Below are 10,648 nucleotides of genomic sequence, written 5' to 3'. Positions count from 1 at the left end.
CTCTCTCTCTCTCTCTCTCTCTCTCTCTCTCTCTCTCTCTCTCTCTCTCTCTCATTTTCTGTACACACACACACACACAAACACACACACACACTCCAAAGACCCAGAACAATTACTCTGTCCTTGTCATTTACGTTGTATACCCTTCTTGATGCTTGGAGTTTGCAAAATAAGAGTAGTGGAGTTTGTAAAATAGAGTGAATATCCTAACAGTAGAAGGCTGTATTTCTGCACTTAAGCCTATTTTTTTCATTTGGAAATACAAGTCTAATATGGCCAGACTTTCCAATATTTCAACAAAGAAGATGTATTATGTAGAAGTTCCCAGTTTTGAAAGTATTAGATCATTAAAAAAAATCTAAACACTGGACAGACAAATTAAAATGAAGACTTCAGGTCGAAGTTGCATCCCCTCTGTGGGCTCCAGCTTCCTCATCTCTATGCCCCTCAGCACCTTGCATGGATTTGCTCAACATAGCCAGCCCCAGCAGGCTTCCAAGGAAATTAGTCAGCCAGTTGGCAGGATGATATGATCCACAAAAAAGATATGTCATCCAACATTAACATTTCATAACTTGTTTTGATTCTGTGCTTTCTCTTCAAAGAACCTTCCAAAGGTAATATGAGAGAAAACTCTTTATGACTTAAAAACAGAAACTTGGTTCCTGTGCTTTGTACTAACCCAAGAGCTCTGTCAGCACACCATAAATAATAAATTTTAGTCATTTAATTACAGCTTTTATGCATCCAGGTCATGTTATATTGACTTCATATTCACAGTCAACTTTTCTACCACTTAAGAAGAAAGCATCAAGGGAAAAAAAAAGAGAAGCCATGATCTAAGAAAGAGATGGCAATTTTTATGTGTGCCTCAGAAGAGCTGAATCAGGTAAGGAAAATAGCAATGAATCCAAGCCAGAAGAATACCTCATAGCAAGCAATAGGAGAGCTGTATAGGGCATCTGGGATCTGCTGCATTACCTCATGGCCATGTACCAAAGAATATTACCTAACTGCTTTTGCCTTATTCAAGGGCGCACCTTAAGTAAGGGTGACAGAGATGATCTAATAAAAGGCACTGTCTCAAAGTCAGATAGCGAATACCCCTTCACTGGTAGGGACAGAGTCATTGCCGGCTTAGAGAAGGCACAACCAGGTCAACTGCCTACAGAGAGACAGTTCTTCCAACTGCCACTGCTGCCCTAAATGGTGTGGAGGTACAAGTTCAACTACACAGGCCGCCCAGAACACTTACTATGTGACAAGCCTGGTTCAAATAACAGACATTTGTTTATTTTGTTGTTTTGACATAGTGGTTGTGGTCATGTTTCATGAATGTGCTTCACTGTAAGAGGAGATAGGTGATAGCAGTTTAAAAAGAAATATCAAGTAGTTGTATATCTTATACATGAAACAAAACTGTAAGTTGCAATAGGATTTACTTGGCTATCTTAGACTGGTGGCCAGAGAAGAACTCTGTGGAGGTGATATACTAAAGGAATGCTTAATGACAAGAAGAAATGGCCAAAGGTCAATTCTAGAATAGCAGCATCCCTTTGAAGGAGAAATAGTAAGTGCAAAGGAAAAGACCATCTTGTGCTTGATTTTTTTTTCAATGTCCACATTAGTAGAAATTAGAACAGAACTAAAATGAGGCAGAAAGAAAAGAAACAAACTTTCAGGTACTGAGAGCCCTAAAACAGTGTCTGGGGCACATGCATGATGCTCACAAAGTCATTGGGGACTTAAGCACAGGTCATCATCAGTTCTTCAATTCCTTTTTCGAAGGATTAACTGAAACTTATTGTATTTGCACAAAAGAGCAATGAAGATCTGTAGGCATGTTAGACCAACAAAACCATGTATGCTCTGCCACTTCCCTTAAGTTTGAAGGAGACTTTAAATTGGGCTTAGAAAAAAAGCTGGTGATAAAGTCAGTACCAGAAAGGTGTAGAGAAACTTGTGCTATTGTTTCAGAAAGCTAGGCTGCCTCTGGGCTCCATTTAGTAAAGCCCCGTCAGCAAACTGGGTCTTCCTTGAAATCTCCACAGTCTCCTGCTGTTGTCTCTGTCAGGCTCTTATTAGCCTGTGAGCCTCATAAAGCAAACACCATATTCACTGAATCCTTTCAGCCCCTTTTGTACCACATAGCAACTGGCGCGTGGTAATTACCCAGTCCCACAGCAAAATTCACACGGAGATACAGAGACTACAGTTTATAGCGATCTTGTATCAGCACAAATTGGTTTCGTGCGAAGGGAACTGCCAGTGGGGCCAAGATATTATTCAACATTTTAACTGACACTTCGAGATCCATTACTTTAAAGAGCCTGAGCTAATTTTATTTATTGGAAAGTAAGATGCTCAAATCTGGACTCTTCTGAGTTATAACTGTAATGATGGCATCTCACAAGGTGACCTCACTCATTTAACTTGGAGGCATCCTGCCACTTGCAGAATGTGTATCAACAATGAATCACAGAGGAAAAAGAACCTAATACAGGAAAAGTGAGGATCGTACTTACATATCCATATTCTAAATCCCAGCACCAGCAGTAATTGCAGAACCTCACGAAGCATGCTCTGAGGAAGTCACCAATGAGGATCGTGACATAAGTGGTCAGAACATCAGAAACGGTGAGACGCACAAATTCCTGGAATGATACAATCTTTATTAGTGCACACATTTCTGTCTTCAGATGACTTTAATATTGGTATCAAAACTTGCTTTTCTGTCACTGGCTTGAAGACTACAGTTAATGGTCAAAAAAAAAAATTAAGAAGGCATATCTAGTAAATGAAAAATAACTTCCTCATATTTTGTTACTCTGAAACTGTCTCCATCCTTGAATCAGTATACTGCCATCTTCTTTTGATGGAGAAACTTTATGGTACTAAAGTCTAAAAGCAGGTAAAAATATACTGGTCATGTAGAAATTTTAGATTTGTGCCTGGCATTGAATTGTGTGCTTTTAACATGTAAAGTGTATGGTAAACAGATTAAACTTCAGTGACATTCTTTAAATGTATTAGATACCTTCCTTCTTCTTGGTCAAATTGATGACAAGAAGCTATGTAAGAGAGTAGGTTTCCCTTGGCTTATAGGTGAAGAGGATATGGTCCATTTACCAGGGAAGCATCATAGCATAAATGTGAGGTAGCTGATCACAGTACCAACACAGTGACACAGTAAAGACTGAACGGTAGTGGGGTTCAGGCTAATGCCTCACCATAACTCCCCACAGTCACCCACTTTCTCCAACATAGTTCTAACTTCTAAATATTCTAGTGCCTTTCAAAACAGCACCACCAACTCACAATTAAGTTTTCAAACACATGAGCCTATGAAGGACACTCCACATTCAAACCAGAACAGTGATTTTGAAAAAACGTTTTGAAAATGGGTTATTAAAAATCTACAGGACACGATATGTAGGATGAATGTATTTTTAACAAATTACCTCGTGTATATATGCATATATGTGTAAATGAGTATATAGAATATGTATACTTGAATAAAAAATAAAATTCTAAAAAAAATCAAGTCCCTTCTGTGGTGTGGGTTTGAACTTAAGTACAAAGTATGCATTGTGAGATGGACAGAAGGGTCACTATTATCTCACAGAAACATATGACATTAGATAGTAATAAAAACTAACAATTACAAATTATCCCCCACCATAGTTCATTCCTGCTGTACCTTTTCTGTTTCTCTCCAATAATTTGCGCCTTAAAGACTGAAGACACTGAATATATAAAGTTATAGTTTTGTCAAAGTTCTGCTGCACAAAGCTAGGAATTTAGTTCAGCTAGCATGTACGAACACTGGGCTTAACCCCCAGCACTGTGTAAACCAGCTGGGGTGGAACCAGTGACCCTAACCCTCAGGAGATAGAGTCAGGAAGACCTGAAGTTCAAGGCCAGCCTCAGCTACACAGTAAATTCAAATCTAGCCTGATGTCTGTGAGACCCTGTCTCAAGATAAAAATAAGAAAAAGAAGTACTATTGGTCTGTAAGAAGTCTTTGATTTGACTTCCATCCATCTAGATGGTTTCTTCTCTAAAATGATAAGTGCATTCTCTCACAGGGCAAGTAAGCATTTGACAAACAGTCATCAGTGAATTTCCACCCACATGCTTCAGGCCTGGACCTCCAAACTCCCAGCCTCGTGAGCTACCATTACCTTCCTTCCCAAGTTGGAATACCATGTGAAATATTAATAGCTAACATTTGTTTTATAATATAAATGAAATATATGGTACAAGTTAACTATAATGTAAATAAAATAAAGGCAAAAGATTATTGAAAACTTAATATGTAGTTTTAAATAATTTTAATGTTAGTTCTCATGCAAGGCAGCACCCGTGACAAATGCCTGTAAGCAGAAGGGCATTTTGACCTCAGAGCAGAGGAATAAAAAGAAAAAAAATGATGGAAAGGAAAGAGAGACTTTGCCTGAAGGTGTTTTCAAACTGGGACAAGTGGTTCTTCATTCTTGCAGGGGATTGGGGAGGAGGTTCCTGTATTATTCTTGCATTACTCTTCTTTGTTTTGTTTTTCTCAGTCCCTTTGGCCTTCTTTCAGACCATCAAGCTCCATGGTTTTTCGGGGTACTCAAACTTGCATATAGTCTTCATCTACTAACTTTATCTAATTCACTTTCTATACCAGTTTGTACCAACAGATAGCCAGCATTAGAGTGTGAGTGGGGCAAGCCTCCTTTGCTTGACTTCTATAGGGAAGTACTATAAAAAGCACTCAGTTCCATGCATTTCATCTTTGTCTCATTGCCAATGTACATTTGAAATCTTTTTATAATTATATTTTTAATGTCCTTGCCTCTTTCTTTAAAAGATAGGTCATAATTTTCACAAAACTGTGGTCCATATTTTAACCCATTTATACCTCTAGTATCCAACAATACTGGGTATGTATTATCCATTAAGTAAATATGGAGTGAATGAATGAGTAACCCCTAGCTGTTCTGGAATGTGACCTTTTTTCTTCTACATTCTCATTCTCCCTTTTACTCCCTGGTCAATGTTAAAATCAGATGCTGACAACTACCATGAACTAGAGGTAAGTTGGGAGGATTCTGTTTTTCTATGTCCAATTTGTTTTAGATTTTGTTTTCTAAGCCCACAGGTTGTGCCTGGTGATTTTAGTCTTTATCCTTTCCTAAAGTGTAATATTTACATAGAATTCATAGGGAGGATCTGAATCTAGTATTGTAAACTCTAAGTATCTATTCACAGGTTGTAGAAGAGACACACAGCTATCAAGCAAAGAGAACCCTAAAATAGTGGCTCAGCCACCTCAGGAGCAACATCCAAGCTCAATTCCTGTCACACTCGACAAAGCCCCCTGAAGAGCATCTCACACATCACAACTTTACTCCTGGGCATTTAGCTGAGTTGTCTGGATAGCTTAGGTCTATAAACCCAAAAGAATCACCAATAGGTCAAGGCAGAACAATGCGTAATGGTAGTATAAAGGGATACATATATCAAGTTCTAAGGAAAAAGCCCACAGGTTGTGCCTGGTGATGATTGTATTTTATGGGGACAATTGAGCACTGAACAAAGATCAAAACTCTACATCCCTGTTATGTAGGTGAGATGTAGCTCCTGCTGTTGACTTCCTGCAAGGTCTTGAGCAAATCTCTCTCTCTCTCTCTCTCTCTCTCTCTCTCTCTCTCTCTCTCTCTCTCTCTCTCTGTATTATCCATATAGTGATGATATTTAGATGGCTTAAAATTTCAATGAGTTAAAATGTATGCTTAGCACACAGGAGGGAAATCAATGTTAGCCACTCTCACTATGGTCATTGGCCCTTAGCTTCTTATTTTTTCTCTAAAATACAATGTCCACAATAGCTTTCCACGCCTACTTGGCCCACAGTTAAGGTTTTGTGGTCTGTCATTCAAATACCAGTGGAGGTAATAATTACTATTTGAGAAACACTGCAGAGCTGAAAGGAAACCCAATTTGTTGTAAGGTTTTATTGTTTGTTTGTTTGTTGTGTATTGTTTGTTATTTGGTTGGTTTGTTTGGTTGTTGTTGTTGTTTGTAGAACCAAGAGAACTTTGAGTGCCACAGTATTATGAAAAGAAGACAAAGTGGCTGGTATTCATGGATAGGAGAAGCAAACACCTGGAATAATCCCATGGAATCATTAGCTTTCAAATTATGTAGTTATGTAAATTCAGCTACCTGTCTACTTCTTCATTTAAGTGAAGTGTCTAAAGAGTTGAAATGTTTCCAAATGCAATGATGGAGACATGGATACCATGAGGACCAGTGCTCACCAGCACTCAAAGCTGTTGTATCCGTGTCGCCTTCACTTGCCCAGATCCCATCCACCTAGTCAATAGCCTATAGTTCCCCTTCCTTCTGCCTTTTTTGTTTTCCTCAAAGGGGTATCAAGGACTTATGGGAGAGACAGAACAGCCAGCAGGAGAAAGGATAGTGACTATTAACAGAATACTGAAGGAAAGAAGAGAATGACAGTAAGGAACAATGATGAAATGGGAAAGTTGCTACAAGCATGACTCAGAAAACAGCACACAACATGTTCTGAGACATGCAGTATATTCTAAGACACGCAACATATTCTGAGATATATACAGCATGTTCTGAGACATGTAGCATGTTTGGGGGCCATTTGTTAAGGCCTAGATAGAATATTAAGGCCTAGATGAAATGTTAAGGCCTAGGTAAAATGGTAAGGCCTTGGTAACAGTTTCCTGGCTAGCCTTCCATTATAAAGAAATTTTCTCATATGTTTCTCCTATGACTAGGAAACTTTCTATTGTAATGCCAAGATTGATTACACATTCTGTTAAGTTTTGTGCCCTTGGAAACCAGTCATGATAAAAATCAGTCAAACTGTTTTGTATAGTTACGCACAATAAGCTTAGACCAGAACCAACCACTCAGCGGTACTTCCTGAACCTGTATATAAGCTTTTATGGTATAAGCTGCCCCTGGGGTGAACCCCAACATAAGAAAGATACCTGAACCAGCATAAGATACTATTTAAAATAAGACTTCCATTTTGTGGAGGGGTCTAGTAAAGTTTAAGTTTCCAAGACCTCTCAGGGACCTGACATCCTTCTTAATAGAAAGAGACGTACATGTACATGCAATTAACATTTTGGATGGCAAGTTAAGACTTGAATATTAGACAATTCCCATCATGGTAGACAAGCTAAGATACAGATATTAGACAAGGCAAGTCCCCGACACAGTTTAATACCCCAACCAATGGAAACAAAATACATGTACAACAAAGACATGTTCCCAGGGAAATCCCCTATACCTAAATCCCGACTGGTAGAATAACTTGGGACAGATGTTTGTGGATTTGGAACTTAAAAACCCTGTAGAATCTTAACTCGGGGTCATGGTTTAGTTTCTAAGTCTGGACTGTTGCCCTGGTCGATAAATCCTGGGATGCATGCTTGATAAGCTATCTCTGTCTAACTCAGATTGGTGTTCATGTGGTTTGTGAGGTGATTCCTCGACCCCAACAAATTAAATACATAGTTCTTATGAGTTCACACAAAGGGGATATATCATAGAAGCTTCTACATCAGAAATATAAATTTGTTTTTAAATGATAAGTCCTATCTAATTAATCTGTCTCCTTGCCTCAGAGACGACCAGTCTTTATCTTACTCTACAGTTAACTCTCATCCTGCTTAGTGGGTGTTTGCCTGTCAAAGGATAGGCTTCCTAGAATATTCCAGCAGAAAGCATCTTAAGCAGTAAGTGTGCAAAGTGTTCACTCTAAGTGTTTCAGTACTAAATGCTGGGCTGCAGATTGAGAGCTTAGGTTAGATAATTAATCCGCTCCTCAGAACCTACTTCACAAGGAGCAATATGTACCCACAAGTGCCTGTTTGTTTCTGATAGAGCAAACTGCCACAAAGCTTGTGCATTAATAATGCAACTATTTTCTCACAGTTCTGGAAGTCAGAAGTCTAAAATCAAAACCCACACGTGGGAATAATCTGTTTCTCTAACTTTTCTAACACCTGGAGGTTGTCCACACTCCTTCTGCCATTCTAATATACATCCTCCGTCTCTAATATACATCACTCCAACCTCGGCTTCCCTTGTCAGATCTCAATTCTCACCTTTTGACTGTGTGTCCCTCTTTTAGAGAGATCCCTTGTGATTTTTACTAGCCTCACTCAACATAGTTCTGGGCTTTTCATTCTGGTAAGCTCATAAATCTGTAATGTCCATTTTGCCAAGTAAGGCAAGAGGCTCACAGTTTCCAAGAGTTAGCATGTGAACAACTTAGAAGGCCCATGTTCTATCCATTACATTGTAGCCCACAAGTATCTCTCTTTTAAATGCAGACAACTTTTAGCTTTTTCCTCCATGTGTGTTTCTAGAAGCATGGATGACATGCAAACGTCTTAAAAATCTAGCAGCCAGCACTTAGAAAGGAGCTTATGTGATTCCCAAATGCTTAGAAAGTAAAATAAAACACTAAAATTTTTTCAGACTATATGTTCTCTATTCTATCTTCAATCACATAATTCTAGTGTCAGATATACGTTATTTAATTTTCTCTCCACTAACTGAAATCACAATTGGCTTAATTGTACTCTCATGGACATCAGACAGAAAGTGCTGAAGTCTTTTGACTTCTCATTTGCTTACACTGCATTACTTTAGTAAGACTTGGGCTAATATATTGATTTTCTTATTCTACAGAAAATATTACTAAAAAATCTGTTCAAATAATTGACAAAGACTGCATGACTGATACAACTGAACTACTCTCTTCTAGGAACACTAAAATATACTTAAACTTTACTGTATTTGATGAACTAAGGTTGAATGCACATTAACAGTGCTTTCTCCAATGAGATAAAATTACAAGCTTCACAAAACACAAAGAGAATCTGTACAGAAGTGGGAGAGCTGAAACAGCATCTCTGGTTGTTTTTGTTCAGTCTTTAATTTCCTTTTTGGACAGTAAGCAATGGGATCTTATTTCTTTTATCTGGTAAGATATCACTAGTCTTAGACTAGGGTCACTTACATAACCATTATAAAAACAAATAACTTAAAATAGCATTTCCTTTAAGGCTTAAGGGCAAATTATTAGGTAAAAATTGATATCATAAAACCACCAGAGTATTATACTCAAAGAGCACTTTTTTTGCAAAAACAAATAACCCTAAATAGAGCTCCACGGGAACGCCATTTGAGTCTGTATCTAAATTTGGGTGCTTTGTTAGAATATAATAGGAGGCATGGTTCTCTTCACACGATTGTGAGCTATCTTTTTATACACAGCTATTAAAGGCTGTAAAAAAGAGAAAGTGTTTGTCAGTCTTCCTGAGCTAATACATTTGAAATTCAGAACCAGAAAATGCTAAATATTCAATAAACAGCCCCCTGTTTTTATTAATAAATAAAAAAACAAAGGCCTTAGAGTTTTAGAAGAACTATTTAATCCATTGGTCCACTAAGGACAAGGACTTATACTTGTCTTTATAATGTTACCTGCCCCACCATTGTTTCCCAGCAGGGACCTCGAGGTACATCTGCAGGATGAACAAAAAAGGGTGGTCCTGTGGTGTTCCCAGAGAGAGATTCATTGTAAGCCTTAATCATGTTGGCTTCCCACAGGGTAATATTGGCCTTCACGAGCTTCTCCTCTTCAATCTAGAAATCAAACAAAAAAAAAGTGGAAAGGAAAATAACACAGCACTGTTTCAGAGGCAATTCTGGTAATCTGCAGACTGGGAAATTGGCACACTGATGGCAAGGACAATCAAGACCCGAGACTCACCTTGTTGTTAATCTCATCCATCAAGGCAAGAATGAATACATACAAGTTGCCAAGAAGAAGAGCAAAAATACGACCCAGGAGCCACTTCAGAGCAATGAGAGGGTGGTAATCTTCCAGCTCAGCAAATAAGTCAAACAGTGTGGGACAGAACATCCCCAGGAGGGACATAACCATGTTCATCTACAAGGAGACACAGTTGGAAAGATTTTTCAGAGAGGTCCCTTTAAAATTTTATATAACTAAAGATTATGCTATGTATTCTTAGTATTTTGTCTCAATTAAATAACAAAGACAATATCCAACTCATATTTACAGGCTATGTTTATGAGTTTGTGTGTGTGCCCATAATAATGGTTCCTTGGTCTAGTTAGTGTGCAAGTTTTATCACTCTGCCCAGAGAATACACTGTTCTACATGGCTACCAATTCTGATAAGCTGATCCATGGTACTTTAGAAATGATCTGTTTGGCATTGAGGTAAAGAGAAAGAAAAGACTGGAAGTAACTCTTGCAACCTGTTCTACATATGCCTGGCTCAAACTGTCAAAACTAAACATTTTCTTATTTCTCCCCAACACTCTTTATTTTGAGTGATTAAAACTACCAGAATATATTTAGAATATAGTTGCTATTTTTCCAAGTTTTTATTAAGAATACCCTATTAGGATGATCAAGAGGCTATACAACTCAGCATGATATAAAATAAATTCATCATGACATATTCTCAACTGAGCCTAAATATTTAGCAGGTTCTGTGTAACTATACACAAAGACAATTTAACATTTGTTTCTGTGGCAGTATGGAGTTGTGTTTGAGTCCCCATTATTATCT

The 10,648-nt window shown here is 38.1% G+C and overlaps 1 protein-coding gene across 2 annotated transcripts in view; it reads right to left on the bottom strand.

Annotated features, from left to right (window-relative positions):
• The window catches only part of Tmc1 (transmembrane channel like 1), a 157,619-nt gene that overhangs the window by 27,010 nt on the left and 119,961 nt on the right, over window positions 1–10,648 (bottom strand). For both annotated transcript variants that reach the window (XM_028764094.1, XM_028764095.1), the window contains 3 exons: window positions 9,818–9,997; window positions 9,529–9,690; window positions 2,526–2,654 (listed from right to left, as the gene is read on the bottom strand). In XM_028764094.1, coding sequence (XP_028619927.1) covers window positions 2,526–2,654; window positions 9,529–9,690; window positions 9,818–9,997 — 471 coding nt within the window. The remainder of the gene's footprint in view (window positions 1–2,525; window positions 2,655–9,528; window positions 9,691–9,817; window positions 9,998–10,648) is intronic.

Source organism: Grammomys surdaster, unplaced genomic scaffold (genome assembly GCF_004785775.1).
Source record: "Grammomys surdaster isolate TR1022 unplaced genomic scaffold, NIH_TR_1.0 141, whole genome shotgun sequence".
Taxonomy (NCBI): Eukaryota; Metazoa; Chordata; class Mammalia; order Rodentia; family Muridae; genus Grammomys; species Grammomys surdaster.
Note: the sequence above shows the minus strand (reverse complement) of the source record. Positions and strands in the feature narration are given on the sequence as shown.